The sequence below is a fragment of the Mirounga leonina genome, unplaced genomic scaffold (assembly GCF_011800145.1).
Source record: "Mirounga leonina isolate KUSES-001 unplaced genomic scaffold, KU_Mleo_1.0 Mir_101664, whole genome shotgun sequence".
NCBI lineage: Eukaryota > Metazoa > Chordata > Mammalia > Carnivora > Phocidae > Mirounga > Mirounga leonina.
In genome coordinates this window covers 11763261-11784833 of record NW_023270175.1, presented here as the reverse complement: position 1 = coordinate 11784833, position 21573 = coordinate 11763261, and the positions used below count along the sequence as shown (strand labels likewise).

The following is a 21573-nucleotide window of genomic DNA, read 5'->3' as shown; positions in this document are numbered from 1 at the left end:
GTTACTGTTTTCCTAAGTATTTTATTTTTTATGCAATTGTAATGGAATTGTTTTGTTAATTTCTCTTTTTTAAATTGTTCTCTGCTAGTGTATAGAAAGACAACCGATTTTTGTATACTGATCTTTTATCTTGCACTGTTGGTGAACTTTTTTATTAGCTGTGATAGTCTTTTAGTAGCTCCTTAGGATTTTCTATACACAAGATGATAACATCAGCTGGAGGATTGGAGAGGGAAAGGATGTCACCTTTATCCTGATTCTCATTTATGAACATGTTTGTCCTTAATGGAAGACAAATACTTTTCTGACTCAAGTTAGCTGTATTATGAAGGTTGTATCATTCTGTTCTGGAAAGAAAATGTTTTATGCAAGCCAGACATTTAATGAAGAGTTGAATTATAGAATGTTTTTTGGTAAAGATAAAGCAGAATAAATCAAGGTGGCTTCTTTCTCTCTTCATCCTCCCTTTCTTTCAAGTGAAAGATGTCAACAAAATGGTAGGGTAGAGTGAAAGGACTGTTCTTTGGAGATCTTAATGTTAAAATTTTGAAAAGATTTTAGTTTCAGAAGTTCAGATACAACCATAAATAGGTGTAGGATTACCTCCCTACAAGATCACCTTGGGCTAGCTTAGTCCTTCAACAAGGTCACCACTCCTCTCAAGGCAGTCAATTGTACATGATTCAGTCCTTCTGGGTTGTGGGAATCACTTCCTATGCCTGTCCCTTGGGGCCTAGGAAGGTAAGAGTTTAGCTTATACTAGCCTGGGTTATTGTGCTATTCTCTGTGGTTCCCTGCATCTACACATTTATAAGTAATCTCTTTGGAAATACCCCCCTTCCAATTATTCCATTTTGTCAAGTGTGCAGTTTAATGTTGGAACCCTGATTGATGTTATGGCCATACAGGAGCCTGCACAGAACTACATCCTGGAGACTAAGCTGCCAGACTGGGAGCCTATCATATCTTTCTTAAGCCTTTTAGATCTTCCTATAAGCGTTTCTCCCCTTCTAGCCTGCGACTAAATAACTTTGTGAAGTAAGCAGGGCTATTCAGCCTTTCAACTCCTTTTTCCTCGCCCTTTGCCTCCATCCATCCTGTCCTTCCTCCCCACCACCACACACATCCAAACCTCTGTTTTCTGCCTAGATAAAATCACAGTGTAAATCACACTTCTGCATGACTTGGTTAATTACTTTATCATGTTTGAGCATTTTAAGAGGAAATCAGTAAGGAAAATGACTAATGAAGAACCTAGATAGGGGAAATGTATTGGGATCACAGACTTCACCCCAATCAAACCATATAAGCCTAGTAGACCTTAGGCCAGGGCAGCTTCCAAAGAAAGAAGGTTTTCCTACAGCAGCTTAGCCTCTGAGTCAAACAAGGGAGTGGAAATATTTCTGTCTTTAATTGCAGTTACCATTAGGGATTTGCTCTGGGAGACCATTTGTGGCCAGATGTGCCCTAAAGTCACTTAGCCAGGCTTTCATCAAGCAATTGCAGCTTCTCTTTGGATTTTGGTTTCTTCTCCCCACCTCAAAGTTTCTCTTGGTGTTCCTTTCCTACACAAACAAATGGAACAATTTATACCAGTACTCGATGAAGAAAGGAAGTTTGCTCTTCTGAGAAACCAGAGCATAGAGACTAAAAAGGAAAAATACTCAGAAATGAAACAACTTTTAGTTTCATCCTCCTGTGGTTGAACCCCAAGAGTCAAAAAAAAAAAAAAAGGGGGGGGGAAGAAGAAGAAAAAAGTTTTAAACTAATAGGCTGTCACTTGTCAAGTTTTCCACCCACATGGCTACCCAGTATTCCTGTGGGAAAATCAGTGGTACCATCTAGAAAGAGGAAACCATACATTCCTTTTTTTATTTCAATTTATTGTTGTCAACAATTCAATACAATAATAATGTTTTCTACATGAAGAGTCCCAGCAGATAGATGCCTAAGAAAAGTTAACTTTAGGATAGTGATTTCAGAGGGGTGAGAAATCATAAATCTAGCATGGACAAGACCACGAAGGCATTTGGAAGTAGTCATTCTCATTGACAATCAAGTAAAACCAAGTGCATTGCAACAGATGGTATACAAATCAAATCCCGGTATGAAACAGTATGGGGGAAGATTTAGATTAATCCACCGGAAGTTTATTGAACTGCTAGAATTCCATTTTAGTGAGTATATAATATCCAGTTCGGTGTGATAAAGCTGTTTTTTCATGTCCCATCTGACAACCCAAACCATCCTAGTACTATTCAATACTGCTTGGAAACTGTGGATACAATGGATTCCACTGAATGAGAAATACTGTATGACAAAAGAGTCATAATTCCTTGTCTGTGTAATAGTCAACGTATTTAACAGGATAATGTATTATGTATAAAATATAGCACCAGTAGTTGAATTCCTGTGAAATGTTAACTATTCTAACTCAAATTTGACATATGTTTCAAAATGTTTGGGGTATCATCCATTGATTTTTAAAAAGATGGTTCTTCCTGGTAAGCAGCAGCTCAGAGTAGAAAGAGCACTGGACCTGGAGTCAGATGCAATGCAGGTTGTTTGCTCTAAACACTCTAGTATCCTTTCCAGATCTAATGTTCTATTATCTTTTACTACTGAATTTTGAGAGTTTGATTATTTGAGGTAATCTTGAAATGGTTTTAAAGTTACCGTCTTCAGGTATTTCGTTCTTGATTAGTTTTGGAAACGGAATTTGGTGAGGACAGGGGTTGGGAGGAGACAGTTTCATTGGGTTTTTTTTGTATTTTCCACAGATCTGCTGTCGAATATCTTCTATCACTTGTTAGCAGAGGTCGGCTTCCCTCTACTCTGTTGACAAGAGTTGGAAAGCCGGAAGGAGATTCCAAAGAGCAGCCTGCAGTGCTTTGGGCCCCGAGCAAAAGAGAAAAACACTCCGAGAGACTAGACTGGTGTGGTGTGTTTACGTAACTGGCTCGAGTTCCCCAGATTAAATAGCTTAGAATTTCTTAAGAAGGTTCACTTAAGCAAATGTTGCTTTTGTTCTCAGAGTTCCTTCTCCCCAACCCCACTTGTGTTGACCTCTCGACATCGGTGTCTGACCAGTAGGAATCACAAGCTTGAGATTGATCACATCTTGCTCTCCAATCTTGCTTCTCTCTTGGATTCCCAGCCTCCATCAACAATATCACCATCACGCTGGTTCTAGCCAAGTTCAAAACTTTGGAGCCATTCTCGACTCCTCCTTCTCCCTCATTGCCCAGTCTTGCCCTCTCCAACCCACCCTTCACACTGTAGCTGCCAAAGTGCTCTTTCTAAAGTGCAAATATGATCACAGAGCTTCCCTGCTTAAAATACTTTAATGACTCCTTTTCATCTCCTGGATTAAACTCAAAGTCCTCTTTCGGTACCTCTATACCTCTCTAGCCCAATCCCCTGCCACTCCCGGCCATTCCTCTGAGCCCCTTACACTCCAGTTACACGAACTGCTCCCAGTTACCCAAACACACTGGGCTCTTTCGTGATTGTGACTTTGCATGTGAAATTTCCTCTGCTACTTTCTCAGTTCAAGACAGTTACTTTTCCTCATGTTCCCATTTCCACATACTAGTTGTATAAGTCGTCATGCTAGTTCATAGTTACTTCTTTGCTTGTTTGTCTTCACTACCAGACTGCCAGTTCCCTGTTTCGGGAGAAGATAAACATTATAGAGGAGATTCAGACTCTGGGTGCTTCTAGGTGGCACTGAAGCTTAACTTTGGACCCCGAGACACTATGCAATTCTCTAATGCTCACTTTTTCTCCTTGTCCCAGCCCTCCCCCTGGTGGAGGTGTTAAGAAGCAGTGGAATGGTCGCATGGCCAAAAGATAAGACAAAGCAGCCTGGCTGATCCACAACCTGGATAAACATCTGCCCCACGTTTTCTAGGCAAATGAAACACTGGCAATGGGCCTTGGATTTTGGGTGGCCCGGCGGGAGCTTTCTGTCTTACTGTGTATCAGTTGGCAGACCGTGATTTCAATCCCTAGAGCTGTAGCTGGGGCTCAACATGCCCATCCCAGATGGTCTCGAAGAACATTATACTACTGTCAAGCATATAGCCCAAGAATAATTAGCTGGTGGAGATCTTCCTTGTTTTCTCCTTTGCCTGAAGCTGAGACAAACCCGTGTGTAGGAATGTTTGCCTTTGGATGATCACACCACAGAGCAAGGAATCAAATGCCAATCACATCCACATGGTAAGTATTCTCCCCAGTTGCTATGGACCCCACCTCCCCAAAAAAGTCATAGGAAAGGTGTTCATTTCTATTCCAGAACGATATCCAGTTAGCACTGCTTTCTGTCCCAGCTGAAGATAACCTAGTCGTCAAATCAGTATTATTTAGTTGCCCTTTTGAGGCAGCCAGTTCCTCAAGCACCCTTGGATATAGAGTTCTCTAGGTATGGTAGCCCTAGGTGTATTCTGAGTCGGTCTGATTGGTGATTCCCAGGGAAGGAACTTGTCAGGCAGGTTAAGAAAAAAAAAAAATTTTTTTTTTTTAAAGGTTATCAGCCTGGTTGGGAGGAATCTCACCTCTAAAAACAACACAATTTTACAAAACACGATGAATTTAAAATCATCATAGATATTCTCCTTCATGACTCTTGTGAATTTTATCAGATACTATGTTTACACTGTGGTGAGACTTCTAGCAGCAAGAATGGGTTTTAGTTTTAAGTAGGGGGAAAGGAAATTAACATCATCTATTTGTCATCAGGAGAGACTACCTTTAAAAAATCAATCCCACAATGTCATTTTATACATATGTCAAAGGCAAGGAAAGATGATCTGCTGTCTTAGGTGTCCATCTGGCTGTGTCCTGAGCGAAGAAAAGGAATTCAGGTACTACCAGGGGGTACATGAAATAAAACAGAAACAGAACTAGTGGGAGCGCCCCGCAAAGTTCTTAGGTTTCTATGTTCAGAGTAAAGATCACCCTACCCACAAAACGATCATTGATGACATCATTTATGATGCCCTTGCCCTTCAGCTGGCACTGGACGGGCACCGCTTGGTTCTTCACCACATCTGTAAAGTGCATTGCCACCAGCGGGGAGGTGTAGTTAACCTGTAGGCGGAAGAACATGAATCCTAAGTGCGAGGAGCGGAGGGCGTGGCGGTGGGTAACAGGATGCAAGGGAGCAGATATTCAGTGCAGGATGGGATAACCCTCACACAGGGAACTGAGCAAATCCCATGATGCCAAGTCACGAATGGCTAAAGCAACTGACATGCTCTCTGCCCTGGGATGGTGGGGAAATGGCACTCTTCTTGCATAAGTCACTGTCAGATGTCTGACCCTCCTCTGGGGAAAACCAGTTCTAACTCTGTGTGATAGGATATTCTGGCTATCAGACCACGAATGAAACCAGAACTAGTATCTTTCCAATGTCTCTGGGAAAGGTGAAGCCTCGCCCTATGACCCACCACCGCCGCCCCAAGGCTTCACCTGGGAGAAGCAGGCAGGTGTGATTATTTGGGTATCGTGGAGTGCAATGACAGTGATCTGTCTGCTCCTGGCTCTGCCACTAATTAGCTATATGTGTTGGGCAAGTCGCTTTCTCTCTCTGAACTCGAATTTCTCCATCTGTAATCTGAAGGAGTTAGACCAGACCAGAGCTGAAATACCTTCAGATACGGAGAGGAGTGGTTGTACTAGGAATTGGTAGAGGGAGCTCCTGGTCTTGGCCAGCCACTGTTCACCCCACTGTTACTACATGCTGCTCCCTAATTCTCAGAAATTCCGAACAGGCCTGCCTCTGTCTCTGAGCCCTTTCTGACAGCAAAGACTGAAAAGGATACAGGCTTACGTGAGTCAGTTTGCCATAGTAAGGGTAGTAGCGAAGGTCAAAAGAAGCCGACTCTGGGTAGTAATTGATGGATCGGATGTCATTTTCATCGCCTCTCTGGAAGTAAAAGCAGGTGTATGTGGGATGCCGGGTCCCCTGGTGGGTTGAAGCCTGAGCTCAAGGGGCCTGTGCCCCAGGTGAAATCACAATGTGACCCATAACCAACTGTCCCAGGAAGACCCATGAAAGCAGAATGGGGCATAGCTTACCTATCCCCAGAGCATTTCCAGGGAGAGACTGTGCCTCGGTTTTCAGTTGAAAGAATATTGAATGGGAGGCCTGGACTGAGGAGGCTGAATGTGCTCGATATAGTTCTGTACTGGCTCCTAGGGGACCCAGACAGAAGGGCTCCAGAAGGCTGGCAGTAGCTGGTGCTGCTCTAGCAAGAGGGCCTACCATGCCAGCCCCTCTCCAAAAAAAAAAAAAAAAAATCATCCTGGGCCTGGCACCCAGTCTTGGATGTTGAGGCAGGTAGATGTTAGAACATATTGAGTAAATCCCACGCCACGACAACTTGCACACCGTGGGCTCAGTTCTGTTGGAAGGTAGACCAAGTGCACAGGGGTCTGCTGCCTAGGGACACAGCCTATAGTCCGGCCCACCGAAACTCATGTGTCTGACCACCTTCTCCGTAGTGCTTAATTGCAGGAGGTGAACTCAGGAGGATAAGCAAGAGGGAACCAGCACTGCAAAGATGAAATAAATAAGTGTACCCTCATCATATCATGTCAGGTAGGGGACTGACCATTCTGCCTATGCATTGGCTTGCCCTATATAGCAGAGGTCTGGGGGCTAACAAGGGACAGACAGTGCTCACTACTAGCGGATCACTCACTGGGGTCATGGGATTGCTTCTGTCAATATAGTGTAATCGTTCAGAGTATACTCTTATTCTAGTGATGACCTTGTCCTGCTTGATTTCCACAAGTGGGTGTGGATTTTGACCAACTGATTATTATGGAATGTATGACGACTCTGACTATTTCTTGTTTTCTTTTTAAAGGACGGTTCTTAGCAAGGTTCTGTGTAAACAGAAAAACGAATGGCTTCCACTAGGGAACTATAAGCAGGGCTCAAGCCAATTAGTATGCTAGTTTAAGACTGAGTCGGTCTTTATGATTTACTTACATTTTCTTCTAGAAAGCAACGCAGTTCACGTCTGTGAATAGCCTGTGGAATCAGTGCCACTAGTTTGTCTTCACGTCTGGAGTGTGTGTATATTTACGCACACTCATGTCCGGGTGGACAGAATGGATGTCCTTCCTACCTTGTTCACGGGGCAAACCACGGCCTGACCTTTCAACCCTCATCTTCCGTGTCCCCGCTGCACCTTTCACAGCAGCTGTAATACGTGGTTGCCCCGATTTCAGAGACCGAGTCATAGCTATCTCAGCACCCCTAACACCTAGCAAAGTACCTGGCGTAGCCTAAGGGATCAATAAATGCTGCCTCTTTCTGCTTTCTGACCCACCACCCTCAAGGCTGGAGGTCTGAGGACAGTAGCGAGGCAGCCGTCCAGGGCTGGGGGTGCAGTGCATGTTAGGAAACCGGAGGGAGCTACTGCTTCCGGTTTGAGAAGCAAACCCAAGATCTAGGGCTTCTTCCTACAAAGGAGCTAATTGGCGCAGATGAGATAGAAGTTAATGGTCCCTCGAAGGACAGTTAATTAGCATATTAATGGAGTTCTGTTTATACTTCCCTGGTAGTCCTTTGTTATTGTAACACGGAGTGCCACTGGTCATTGGTGCAAAAAGGGAAATTCTGGTTTAAAAGCAGGGACTAATGACTCTAATGAAAGCTGGTTGTTTAGTTCAAAGAAACAAGTAATTAGAGCTAAAAGCAAAAGTATAAACAGAATCCCAGTTAATGCCATGGCCCGTTGTCGGTCCCTGCTGTGGCCCTTAGCAGGTTCATTCTTTGGCGTTCACAGGTATAAACCAGCGAGGACACACACAGTCGCACGACACACACAGACGTGAATTGAATGCTTTCTGGCAAGAGGGAGGCCAGAAGGTACTAGAGGGAGGCGTAGTTATGACATACTAACCTTTCCCTAACCCATAGCCCGGCATCCATGGTGAAACCCTTGGAAGGGATGAACCATCTTTTTACATAAAACAGATGGGCTAGCAATACTTACTCAAAAAGGCACTTTACCTGAACTTTGCAGGACACCTTCACAGGATCCCCAAGCTCAGGACGAAAGCCTACAATCTATCAAAAGAAAACCAGCATTGTTGTTGTTGTTGTTGTTGAACATCAAAACACAAAACGGATTGGACAGTAAAAATGGGGCTTTTCTAAACCCCCCCTTAAGCCACCCCTTCCGTAGGCATAAACTTAACCTATTTCGCCCTCTCAGGAATGTTACAAAAAGCAAAAAATGCAAAAATATCTCCAGAGCTGTGCAGCTCAGCTTACTCCTTGTTGTATTTGTGCCTGATGTTTGTACAATGGTAACGGCAGCAAGAGAACCCCGAAGCTGTAAAGAACTTTCTGGTTTTAAGAGGGATGTGCCTGGTAGGGCTCTACCACACCTAAGGCATGGCAGGAGAGGAGGAAAATGTGTCTCTTGTGATAGAAGACTTGCCCCTCCCATCATGTCAGTCCCCTGTTCCAAACAGCTCAGGACCTCGTTGCTGACAGAGGGCATCAGAGGGCAGGTTAGGGGCGGGAGAGGAGGGTGGAAATAGGAAGTATTCAGGGAGAAAAAGGGATTATTGCTTGACAGGTTTGTCCGGTTGTTGGAATTACTGATGCTGTCAGTAAGAGTGGCCAGACTTGCAGGGTGTGAAGACAGAGCCCAAGAGAAACGGAGGGGCCAGAGCCTTCCCACCCAGCTCCTCCACTTAGTATCACCGGAGTATCAAGGGCCAGTATACCCGGTTCATCTTTAGAAGGATGCACGGCTGTCCAGTAGAGTAGCCAAAAGTAGGGTCCTCCAAGCCCGAGCAGTTCTTCAGGAAGGAGCGCTTAAATTGGCAGGCCTTCTTGTCTTCATCCTCATCGCCATCTTGGATGAAGTACTGCCCCGGGGGACAATCTACATTCATCTCCTCTTGAAGACTGTCATTGTAACCTAAAGTGTGGGGGGGGGGCAGCAGGGGGGAGGTGGGCCTGTTAGACAGGTGCTGCAGGGGAGGGCCACGTTTTCAGTAGTCCTCCTCCCTAGTTTCCTTTCTGCAGCATTCTGGTGCTCCTCTGAGAGCCCACTCAGCCTGGCCTAGGCTCTGTGACCTGGCGTCGGTGGCCAAGGCCCCCCATCAGCCTCTCTCCCGGAAGCCTTTCAGGCTCATCCCCTGGGCCCACTTCGATTGTTTCTCCTTCCCTCCAAACTTTGGAATAGCTATCTCTGGGTCATGTGTTGGTCACCGTATAACGTCCATTTTCCATTATTTTTTTTCAGCGATGGCAAACTGTAAACTGGGGAGGGCTGCCCCTTCTACTTCTGGAAGAGGAAGAGGCACATAGTAGATTCTGGAAGAGGGACTGAATCATGTCACCGCCTGGCTTATATAAGGAAGCAAACCTCTTGGGCTAAATCTTTTTAAGTTCAGTCTAGGAAACATCTCCCTTGGAGGTCCATGAGAGACACCAGACACAAGAAAATGAGAAGTGTGTGTTGTGGGACAGGAGGGAGGAAGAGGAGAAAGAGGGAGGAAGAGGAGATAAACCAGCTTCTCATCCTTTATAGACCGAAGTTAGCACCACAAAAGAGAAGCTTAGGTTGAAAGACAGAAACCAACGACAAGCTGTAGGGTCTCCCCCGAGAACGTGAGAGGGTGAGATCTTGTCTACTGAGAACCTAGGCACTCAGGGTTCATGTCCATTTACATCGGATGGAAAGGAGCATGTGTCCAAGGTATACATATCACGGAGAGAGAGCTGAAAAGGGGCTGTCTGTGAGCTCACTCTTTGGACTACCAGATGCCACTGAACTGGGCTTTGGAAATGACTGCATTATTTCCAATTTGGTTTTAAATGACGGAGTCCAGTTAGTCCTGTTAGGTCCAGCCCCCATGCACTCATGTTCCCAGTAGCTTAGTTTTTCAGAGGAGTCTGTGCACCTATGATCTACCGGGGGTAAAACTCCAGATGTACTGCTGGGTTGTCATCTAGACAGGTTGTGACTTGGGTTTAATATTATTAAGGAGCAACTGGGAATTTTAAATCTATTCCAATTACGGTTAAGCCTTTATTTTTCCTTTGACAAAGCTACATTGGACTCAAGTTTTCGTTTTAATCTTTTTTTTTTTAGAACAAGAACTATGTTCAAATAATAAGTTTCTAAATAGAAGCTCTAATCACGTGCTCATTGTTTCTCTTGAGGTAGTTCCATTAAAAATAATGTGACATGGGCATGACCCTTATTGCAAAATCCCAGTCCTCATGGGAATGAAATTGATACTCTGGGATGTCTATTTCAGAGATGTGTTCCTTTTAAATAGGGCATGTTATCTACCCTTAGGAACTAAAAACCCAATACTTTCCCTAATGTTCTCCATCTCTGTCGTCAGGTCAGAATTGGTATTTCTCTATCTACTAGCTTCTTGGAGGGATTTCCTCAGCAGAGATTCTGACAACACACTTGGAATAGCTCACAGACAGTTTGAAAGAAAAGACGAGACTGTGCTGGCTCTGATGCCCAAAACGTTTTTGTTTTTGTTTTTGAGCTCAAAAAACTACATGGATTCAGAAGGGACCCAGTCCCCCTCATTTTACAGATGAGGAATCTGAAACTCAGACTTCCCCAAAATGACACTGAGCATGACTGTTACAAAGCTGAGTTTCTAAGTCCCGGTCATATGGCAGCAACAAAGAATTACAAAAAGCAGTATTTCTCAAGCCTTAAAGTTTATAGAGATCACCTGTGGATTTTGTTCAAGTGCCGATCCTGATTCAACAGGTCTGGGGTGGGGCCTGAGAGCCTGCCCTTCTAACAAACTCCCAGGGGATGCTGATGCTGCGGGTCCTGGACCACACTCCAGTAGCGAAGGTGTCACAACCATGGATGTGGTTTTAAACACTGGTTCGGCTGCTGGGAGACTTTTATCACGTTCCCCTTTCTGAGCCTCAGTTGCCCATTTGTAGAATGGAGATGGTAGATTCTTTATGTAGCCCCAATGCGGGGCTTGAACTCACAACCCTAAGATCGAAACCTGAGCTGAGATCAGGAGTTGGACACTTAACCGACGACTGAGCCACCCAGGCACCCTGACGGTAGCTTCTATGCAGGGTTAAAGTTAAATGACAAAATTTATGCATTTACATAACCCTTCCCATCACATAAGAGATTGTTTTTCTCTTTCAGTGCACATTCTACTGCTCCCTATCCCTCCATTTCAGCCAGGCAGGGACAACCAAAGCAATGAAACTGGCTTTTTTCCACAACTAATTTATGCAGCCCACTGGGGCTTAGAGCCTGCGTGCTCTGTGTCGGACCTTAACCAAACTGCTACCTCAGCTTTCAGTCCATGGAAGGGCTTCTCAAAAAGCCACTCGGTCCCTGAAAGTGTATCTGATGACACTATAGAGATAGGCATCTTGCAAACATTTCCTATCAAAATGTTAGAGTGACTGTCACCCAGAGATTCTTTCTCTAACTCCCTGCCAGGATGCTATTAAATCAAGACCCTTGCTCTCTTCCTTCAAGATGGCCCATCTCCAAGAAAGGAATTCTCTTACCTTGAGAAAGTATAGGAGGCAGGAATCTTCCCATTCTGGAGAACACTCTTCTTTTCTCACCACTACCCACCCCCTGGAATGATCTTTTATAAATGGTCATTATTGAGCCATCTGGATGTTTAAGAAAACAAATTCTCTGCCCCCAGTGAACTTAGCATCTTGCTGGAGCCTTGGCTTATATGCTTTCAAGACAACATACAATCACAAACTAGAACAGTCCTGATTGTATATACAGGTGCTGAGGGGGTTGCAAGGTAAGGAAAGACCAGGATGGGCTGGGGTTAGTAAGGGTGGGATTTCTGGTGAATTGTGAATTTCGAATCCCCCACCCCCAACCCATCACCTTTCCACAGAGATTTCCCCCATTCAAAGGCACTTACTTACCCTGGAGAAAGCCATTTAGGCTAATGACATAATGCTGCCAAGTGTCAGGTTCAGAAACGTTGAAGTTGAAGTTAAGGCTATGGGCGAAGGGTCTAATCATAACTCCTGGCAACGAAAACAGGTCTTGGATATATTAACCCGTTCTTGGGATAATTTTTTTGTATTGATTCCCATGAAACCATTACCCCCCAGGCAATCAAAACAAAAAGGACCATAATTTGCCAAGTGCCATTTTACTTTTACTCTTAATAATTGAATCCCTAAGTCATTACCAGGAAGAGCCAAAGTTAATTGAGGCTGAACATGCTGTCCAAGCAGATTTCTGTCCAGCGACTGCTGACAGCACAGGGCATCTGGGCACTCACCAGGAGGCTTCACCCTCTCAGTGAAGGTCGGCATGTAGGGACTGATGGTCAGAAATAGCGTGTACATGCAGAGGGTGATGACAGCGGCCAGGGAGGCATAGAAGAAGAAGTAAATGACTAAGATCAGGCCTGCAGAAGGATCAGAGATGAGAGTGGTCAATGCTTGCCAACTAGCCCTCCTGCCTCCTCGCTTGAACTCATGAGCTAGAACCAACCCCAACATGGGAGATGGCTTTTATTTATTTATTTATTTATTTATCCATATTCCCCAGATTCAGTATGTCCTTGCTTATTCAGATTTCACCAATTTGGAATTCGTGAGAACTGTGCCGGAGGTCTGATTGCAGTGTACCTTTACAGCATCTCCGATGGAAGGGCTTGTTGAGCAGATGATGGCCATGAGCAAGATTACAGGGGAGTGGAGTTGAGAGTACTGCAGAGGGCAAATTGCTTGGGAGCCCTCATTAAAGCAGGTGCCCTGAAAAGTCCTAGCGGCTTGGCTCCAGTGATTATATGTATTTGCAAGAGATGAAAACAGCATTTCTTTTCACATAGCCTATAATTCAAACTTTTGATTAATTTCCGCTGGACTTGCCTCTACTCTAATCAAGGCAAAGTGAGGCCTCACCCTACTTATTTCAAATCTTATTCATCTTTAGCAAAAGTTTAAGTGGCTCTGCTTTTCCAAAAGAACACGCGACGGGGAAGGAAGGAGGAAGAAACTGTACTTAATTATCGACACTTGCTCTACCTGTGAGCTTGGGCAAGTTCCAGAACCTCTCTGTGCCCCCAAGTCCTCACAGGTAAAATGGGAACAAGCTTAGCACTTCACGTCATATACTGATCTACATCCCTAACAATATCTGAAATTCCGCTTCTCCTCGCGTCCTTTCCTGACCTTACCATTTCCTCGCTGTTTCATCTTGGACATACTGCTCGCCTCTCTGGGCCTCAATTTCCTCATCTGTACAATGAGGACTATAATAGGACTTCCTTCTTGGTGTGGGACGATGCATATAAATAGCATAGCACAGAGCCTGGCAGATACCAAGTGCTCTTTACACGGCAGGTCCTCACCATTGTTATTATTCATGTGCTTATTGCTGTAGGACCCAAAGAAGCACGGTTGTCTGAATGCCTCCTCCGCAGGCTGTTTTGGGATTAGGTTTGCCCCAGGATGAGGCAGCACCGAGTGAGGTGAATGAGCTCGAGATGGCTGCTGAGAAGCTCTTTTCAAGTCTTCCTTGGGGCCCTCTCCGGCAACAATATCTGGCTTCGCTCACAGCAATGACATGATGTCGGAACAGACAGATTTGAACTGAATCACGAACCAGAAACCGGAGCAAACCACATAACTCTGCTGTACCCAAAACTGAATCCAAATATTAATTTTTAAATTGAACCATGAACCAAATAAAATTAACCAGAAGGGGGGGGAGGGAGGAGCGGAGGAAGAGAGAAAAAAGATCCTCAGGCATCCAACTGGAAATGGAACCTTGATGTTTCATAAGGTGAACTGAGGCAGAACTGGGGCAGGAACACATCGATTCCGCTGGAATCCCTGGAGAAGAAACAGCAGCGCCCGTGCGCCTGTGGTACTTGGCTCCTGCCCACTGGCTGCCCTGATGGGATGTGCCCTGTGCCTCCGACCCCCTTCCTCAACCCCGGTCCCCAGTCCTGGGAAGGGGTCAATGACTGGAGCCATCCTGGGGGACTAGAAGACTCAGTCTCATGGATGAAAGGAAAGCAATGGGATACAGGTACATTGCCTTGGAGATGTCTTCTGCCTTGCGTAGGATGTATGGCTAGGAAGCGTAGAGGGGAGAATGGCACTAGTGGTGAGTCCCCTGAGCCTTACCCCTGAGCTATGCCCTGAAGTCTGTGATGGGCTAACACAGCTTCCCACCCCCCCAGCCCCACCAAGGAAGACCAAGCACTGTACCCATCGGAACCCACTGCACCCTCCAACTTTTTCTGCCCTGGATGTCCAGGTTTTACTTGGGCTACTCCTCTAGGTAATCCAGGAGTCTCTTCTGAATGCCTTACCTAAGCCTGGGCCCCATGATCTAGATTCTTCATTCCTCCCACCAAAACATCCCATCAGGTCCTGAGACCCTATCCATCAGGGCCTTGCTCATCACTACCCTTCATGAAGACAATGTGGTGTTCCAGCAAGAGGATGAGCCCCAGTGTTCATCTGACCTGGGCTTGAATTCCAGTGCTGCAGCTTAATAACTGTGTGACTTTAGATAAGTTACTTACCCTCTCTAAGCCTCAGTTTCTGCATCTGTAAAATGGGGATAATAATATTACTACCTCATATGGTTCTTGTCAGTATCCAATAAAATAACAGATAGTTCCTAAAAATAGAAGTTGCCCAGCTACCAAAGGAAAAACCCGGAATAGTATTATCATAGGCTGGGTGAATAATGTTGGTCATGTCGATGTGCAGGCTGGGATAGGGTTAGTAAATGCTCAAGTGGGCACCTAGTTTTCAAGCAAGAGGGCAGCAAAGAGGGCAGCAAAGCATATGCTTGGTGGCCTAGGCATTAACATCACCATGTGCCCCTTGCCCAGGCATAGCCCAACAGCATAAGCCTGAGTTCCTGGACTCTCCTCAGACCTGCCATCCAGAGGCCCGGATATGGCCTACCATGCGGTGTCCCCACTGCCATGTCTTCCCTGGGTACTTGAAACTTTCTCCCCCATCATTCTCTTTTGGCCTGTGGATTATTCTCCCCAGGGGCCACATGGATCAGCTCATCTGGTGAAATTCCAATGGCTGGCTGTTTAGGGGTTAAAGTACAGCTCCCTCTCCCAGAATCACACTTGCATTTCACAAGGCCTATTTTCCCAGTCTTCTTTAGGCAAGGGAGAAACAGCTGTGCCCCCTTAGGAGCCCCAGTGAGTGTCCGGCATTTGTCTGCAGCTTCCAGAATGTTGGAATGTTCCTTGAATGGTACATTTGTTCCAGTTGAGAGTTTGAGGGATTGGCAGGGGTGGGGCTGGGAACTGAGGAGGGGTGAAGGGAGGTGGGCGTTGCTCAGAGCCCCACACCTGCTATTCCTAATTCCAGGAAGGAGGGCTGGCCGTCTCACCCTGACGGAGCTGAATTAGAAACATAAACTAGGTGGGGAGAGAATTCTCAGCCAAAGGGGCCTTTAGAAGGCATGACCGTCAACTTCAGCAACCTAGACCCTGGGCCCTGGGGGACTCTGATTTCATCCGCAGAGTCATCTATTTTGTTTTTCTCCTGGGTTAACTGAGTGCCAAGCCAGCGGCTACTCTTTTTCTGAGCTGTGCAGAGAGTGTGGCAAGTGTGAATTTTACCACAGGCTCAATCTCCCGAGGAGAAGGCACAGCATGAATAGTTCAAGAGGTGAGTAGGACCCTGGGAAAGGGGTGCTGGAGAGGTCGTGAAGTCAAGGCCGTGGCTAAGGAATGCCATTCTGCCACTGATTGAGCGCGACGGGGGCTCGGCCGTAATCGCCAGAAATGACCCCTTTAAACCGAATTTCTCTGTGTACACCGTGGGAGCCTAAAGCACCCACAAGCCGGGGCCAAGGGCAGGCCTCCTGGCTTTCCTTTTCGGACATTACTGGGTGAAACGATGAGATTTTATAAATCCGCGGTCAAGTTAGCAGGGACTGGGGTCTCATATCCTAGCAACAGTCTACTGCATAGTACAATTGACCCTTGAACAGCGCGGGGCTTAGGGGTGCCAACCCCCGTGCAGCTGAAAATCTGTGTCTACGTCTTGACTCCCCCAAACGTAACTCCTAATAGCCCACTGTTGACCAGAAGCCAGGAAGAGTCAATTCACACGTATTTGGTACATTACATGTAGGATATGCTGTCTGCTTACGATAAAGTAAGCTACAGAAAAGGCAATCTTGTGGAAGAGAAAATACATTTACAGCACTACGCTGTATTTATGGGGGAAAACACAGCCCCCGTGTGGGGCAGTGCCGTTCAAACCTGTGTTGTTCAAGGGTCAGCTGTGCTTTCAAGTTTACAGCTGGAGCATCTGACGGGAGCCTCAGGCTGATCCTGTGGGAGAAACATGGTAGGGGTTGTTTCCCTCATTTGGCAGGTGAGGAAGAATGAGGCTCAGAGAGGGTAAAGGATGAGCCCAAGGTCACACAGATAGAAAGTGATGGGGCCGGGACTTCAACAACAACAACAACAAATCTGTGCTTTCTCAACTCATTCTTACTGTCTCTCTGCATCGCAAATGAAGTTGAGCCCAGCGGCTTTCAGCTCCACAATCTAGTGTGTTTACATACTTGGAGTTTCTTCCGATGGGATCTGCCCACAGTCCAGGCATTTCCCTAGGCATCCAGCCCTTCACACGAAATCTAAGAGAAGTTTGCAGACAAGCCCATCCAACGTATGGTAAAGGAGTCCTGGACACCAAGCCAAAAGCAAAGGACACCCGACTGGGGCATTGGGACAACTGGGACTTACTCCAACTCTGACCTGTTCGGGCCAGAGACATCCTTTTCTCCGGATCCCACAGGTATTCGCTCACGATCTGCCATCTCTGCCACCAAGCATTGCCTGCTGGCTGACCTTGACCCTTTTCCTCCTCCTTTTCCTTCTCTTCTATCTCCTCCTCTTCCTCCTCCTCCTCTTCTTCCTCCTCCTCCTCCAAATCGGGTACCACCATCACCCGAGCCTCTTCTTCAGCTTCTTCCTCTTCATCTGCTAAGTAGTTCTGGTTCACTTCATCCTGATCATCCTGGAATGGTGACAAAACACAGTCCCCTTTTTGAAAAAAATTCCCCAGGGCACATCCCACCAGCCAAAAGGAATGGAAAACGACTCAATATTCAGAGACGCTTCCCCCTCGTTACAAGAGGCACATGTTCTCTCTCTCTCTCTCTGCTCTTTTGGAGGAAATATCCTTTCTTTGACCCATTTTGACCCAATATTCTTTCCACAGAGGTGTAAGTTTTATTCTCAGCTGCAGGCCCTTGGGCTCTTCCCCCCAGGACTCTGCTTATGTCACTCCTCCGTCCTGGGGCCTTGGCCTCGCTTTGTCTGGCCTGTTAGGGCAGAGCTGAGCTCAACACCGGAGAACAGACTCATTTTAGACACTTGAGTCCACCATGGCAAATTCTAAGTCCAAGCCAGCTTTACCGTCGGTCCTGTAGCTGGCAGGTGCTCAACCTGACCATCCACGTTGTATCTGAAAGTAGCCTGGGACAGACAGCAGGAGGAGAGGCCAGGGGCTGGACCCCTCCTCAAAACTTAGACTCCCTCCCTAGCAAAAACAAAACACAGGGGTCTGTTTGCTGCTTCTCTGACTGTTGCCTGGGCTGGCACCTCCGCCGGTCGAACAGACTCCCGAAGGTCTGGAACCTCAACTGATATTTCCTTAGTCTCCCCCCATCCCCCACCCCCACCCCATACCCTAGGCAAAAATCTGGGCACGTAGTGAGTGCTCAGCACATATCTGTTGATTGACTGATTGCAGTCATTGAGATCTGAAACTATAATCTTCTCTGAGTGGTTCTAAGGAAATTAAACAAAAAAAGAGAAACCCAGACTTCACCAACGGTATTTCAAATGCCTCCCAGCCATAGGCAGGAGAGTTGGATCTTTGCTCTTTGGGGGTCTGCCAAGGCTCACTGCAGCAGCAGAAAATGAGGCCACCCTCCCTTCTCTCTGCTGTCCAAATCTGAAGGGTGGCGGGGCCTGTGCACCTGTTGGGGTTGGATGTGTCAAATGATAGAGGCCAGGGGCTCCATGCTGCCCCCTCCCTGCCTGATTCCTCAAAGGCCGTTTAGAGGACACTCAGCTAAAAATGCTGCCATTGGTGGGGGGGGGGGGGCTCAGAAAATTGGATTGTTCAGAATCAGTAAAAGGGACAGAGAATGACAAGGCTCTGCTCTCAGTGTTCAGTCTGGCCAGCGCTGTCTAGCTCTGGATCGTAAGCACTTCTGAATGGCTCTCGAGTTTGTTCCGATGTACAGCTTTCTATCACACACCATACTAGAACTGACTGGGACCCTGAAGATTCCCTTGTCCCTCGGAGGCCCAGAGAGGGAGCAGGACATAGCTGTAGCCACACAGCGAATTTGTGATCGAGTTGACAGAACCTGTGTCTCTTGTTACCCGGGACAGTGACGTGTCTCCCCTCGCACACTGAGCGCAAGCGCCCAGACGCTGTTAACAGAATGATGGAGCCACCATAGGTGTGTCGGGTTCTGCTCCCAAGAGATCGTAGGTGCTCATAATCAAGGATTTCTGGCTCTGACGTGGACTCACGGTACAAGACTCAGAAAAGCCCCCATCACTCAGCGTTGAATGGACTAATAAATGTTCTTAAATCTCTTTACCTTGTGTGCGAACACACGGACGCATTTGACCTCCCCAACTACATTCTGAGCACCCAAGGGGCAGAGTGGATATTTTCCAACTCCTTGATGGCCCTGCCCCCGTGTGGGGCCCACAGCTCGGGAGCCGGTGGGGACCGAACGAGCGCCAGTGGTAACTGCCCCGCTGAAAACCTGAGCCTGGACTCTGGGGAAATTGCTCTCACAGAGCTTGTCGTCCTAAACCCCAGCAGCCTTGTGGACTGTGGTGTGTAGTCCTCATGGCCCCCCAAGAATCTACCGCACCTGGGAATCTCCGAGAATTTGAGGTGGAATGGTTCACTGCGAAAGGATTTATAGTCCCCTCTATGTTTTCTGAACAACTTTTCTCTCCCTCTTGCCCGGGGGGGCCTGCCCTCCACCTCTGCTCCACAGAGGAGGCAGCTGGCCTGGGCCTCAGCCTGATCTTATTTGTAGATATGAGCTTTCATGATAATCCCATTAAAGATGGCTTGTCATTTAAAGCTTTACCCTCCCGGGAAGAATTAACCTTCTCCGAGCTAATTTCCCCACGGCTCTCACACTGCCTGAGTTTCAGGAATCTCAAATGTCTTTTTTGCTCTCCTCTGCTTCCCGGGACAGGAGAACCTCACATTGTGCAAGGGAGGCACTTTTGTGCAACTAACTATTTAACAGAATCCTGTAGGGAATCCTTTGGTGATGAGAGGCAGTGCCCTCCTGTGATAGTGTGTTTGAATGTGCTGGAATATAGTAGTGGGTGTGTGCCGGGGCCATCATGTTGCCCTAAAAGGGAAGAGTCTGAAGGGCAGAGGGTGGCTCCATTTTGAGCACTCTAAATATATAAACATATAAACAAACAGTGTGACCCAAAGGATAAATTTGTGCCCTGCATTGAGTAACACCATGTAAACGTTTGAATGGTTGGTTGATTTTAAAGAGAAATTAGCATATGATTAACCACTGCATTAAATAGTTTCTTTTTAAATTTGATCAAGTATTCCCTCTAAAGGGCAAGATCCCCCGATGCCTTTAAAATCAAGCATTTCCTATAAAGAGCAAGCTCCTCTGATGCACTTGCCAAATAACTGAACCTATGCACAACCCTTTAGCAACATTACGGAGAAAAGAAGCCAAGGAAGGAAGAGTTCTAGGTGCCCTACAGGCTGTGAGTGCGCCAAAAGCTGGGAGGGACTCTTGAAATGCCCAAAGAAAGATTCTACACGGTGTGGCCCAGAAGGGAAGCCCTCTGTAGGTTGACATGGACTTGGAAGGATTCGTGTTTTCCTCTGCGGGCTGTTGACAGTCTTTACTTAACTCCCTGGTTATATAAGGGGCCATTTCCAAAGAAAAGTGGATTAAGCTTTGTTTCCTCCTGGGGCTCAGATCACAGCCCTCTCTGGGGGAGATTTCAGACTCCCCCCCTCCAAAAAAAAGTACTGCGTGTGGCATATATTAACGATTTCTAGCAAGGAACATGCAAAGAAACCGTGGGTTCAAAGAAATCTGTGATGCACCCTGGATGAAGATAAATGGCGACAGCAGAGAAGCGCGTGCTGAGAGTGTGTGTGTGTGTGTGTGTGTGTGCTGGGCGGGGTGGGGTGGGGTGGCAGGCAGGCTGGCAACGGATGGGGGAGGATCAGAGGGCTACGGAGTTGCCTACTGCACGTCTAATAGAAAGAGCCCAAGATTAGAAGTGAGGAAACTTGGCGTTCTCACTAGCTCTCTCACTAACTTGCAAGTCACTCCTGTGCTCTGAGCCCCAGCAGCCTCCTTTACATAATGAGGGGTTCTGGAGAGATGATGTCTAAGATTACGCCCGGCTTCTATCTACGATTCTCTGATTTTTCGCGAGAGTTTGGAATTTCTGCTTTAGAAAAAGAGCAGCTGGGTTCCTCCGGCGCTCCCGCCCCGGGGGGACTGAAGACAGCTGGGTGGGCTGTGTCTTTCCCTTCCTCTTCCCCTTCCTCTCTCTCCTGGCTAAAATTTCCTGCTATCGGACCAAAACCTCTACTCCCAGACTCCAAAAGCTCTGTTGGTTTAAATTCTAGACTCCCCCCCCCAATTTTAGAAGGCCCCTATTCTTTGGCATCTTCCCCTCCCCTTGTCTTTTGTTCCCCAGGAAGAGGGGCTTCCTCCTTTAATGCAGCAATTTAGGGCACAGTGGGGTGCCAGGAGTCACCGCTGGATCTTGAAATTATAGGCTTCCTTACACCTCGCTGTTCCTGCCCATGCTGAGGAGAAGCGGCCATAAGCCAAGATCTACGCAACCCCCAGCCCACCCCCCTCAAAAGGGCGGGCAAAATATTCTGCTCCCCGGGACTCACAAGTCTGTAGCGATAAGCATAAGGAGAGGCCGGAGCCCTTCTGGACCGGAGCTGCCTTCTCATGGCTGTTCCGTGGGCACAGACGGGGCAGAGGCAGGCCAGGGGGTGAGAGTTCTGGAGCTTCTGCTGGTACAGGAGACACTGGTTGCTGGGGACACTTGGCGCCTAGTAAAAGTGAACCCTCCTGGCATGAGCCCTTCCCCAAAATAATCTAACATGCCCCTCTCTCATTGGTTGGCCCATTCCCTGAATCAAAGGAAAGCCCTTATGGAAAAGCAAGCTCATCATCACAGGGAGGGGGGAGATATTCTGGGTCACGAGGATGAGCGACTCACCACCCCCCTCACCTCACGTCTCTACCCGCCCTCTGCCCTTCTCTAGCGCCCGAGGTACTATGGGCCCAATGGAAATCTTCAGTCATGTTCTTCTCAATTGAGAGCTGAGTATCAGTGTGTGCAGGAGGTGGGGCGTGGGTGGGAGTTGGGGGTGAGGGGACATGGCCAAGAATAACTTTCTTTTTTCATAAGACTGATCTCATGCAAAAGGATCTAGGGTGTCAGGAAAGATTCCCTTTGCTCTCCCCACTCGCCCCCCCCAAC

At 47.0% G+C, this 21573-nt stretch overlaps 1 protein-coding gene across 2 annotated transcripts; it reads right to left on the bottom strand.

Moving 5' to 3' along the window:
- Window positions 1-1862: 1862 nt before the first annotated feature.
- On the bottom strand, window positions 1863-21160 carry ATP1B4 (ATPase Na+/K+ transporting family member beta 4). Of its 2 annotated transcripts, none has more exons than XM_035008057.1 (8): window positions 20975-21160; window positions 16777-17050; window positions 12310-12438; window positions 11945-12049; window positions 8758-8954; window positions 8033-8089; window positions 5837-5932; window positions 1863-5094 (listed from the first exon to the last, which is right to left on the bottom strand). In XM_035008057.1, the coding sequence occupies exons 1-8, from the start codon at window positions 21035-21037 to the stop codon at window positions 4933-4935; spliced, it is 1083 nt and encodes a 360-aa protein (XP_034863948.1). In that variant the 5' UTR covers window positions 21038-21160; the 3' UTR covers window positions 1863-4932. The 2 variants fall into 2 exon arrangements, with proteins under 2 accessions (XP_034863948.1, XP_034863957.1); XM_035008066.1 differs by having other exon boundaries at window positions 16789-17050.
- Between the last annotated feature and the right edge of the window lie 413 nt (window positions 21161-21573).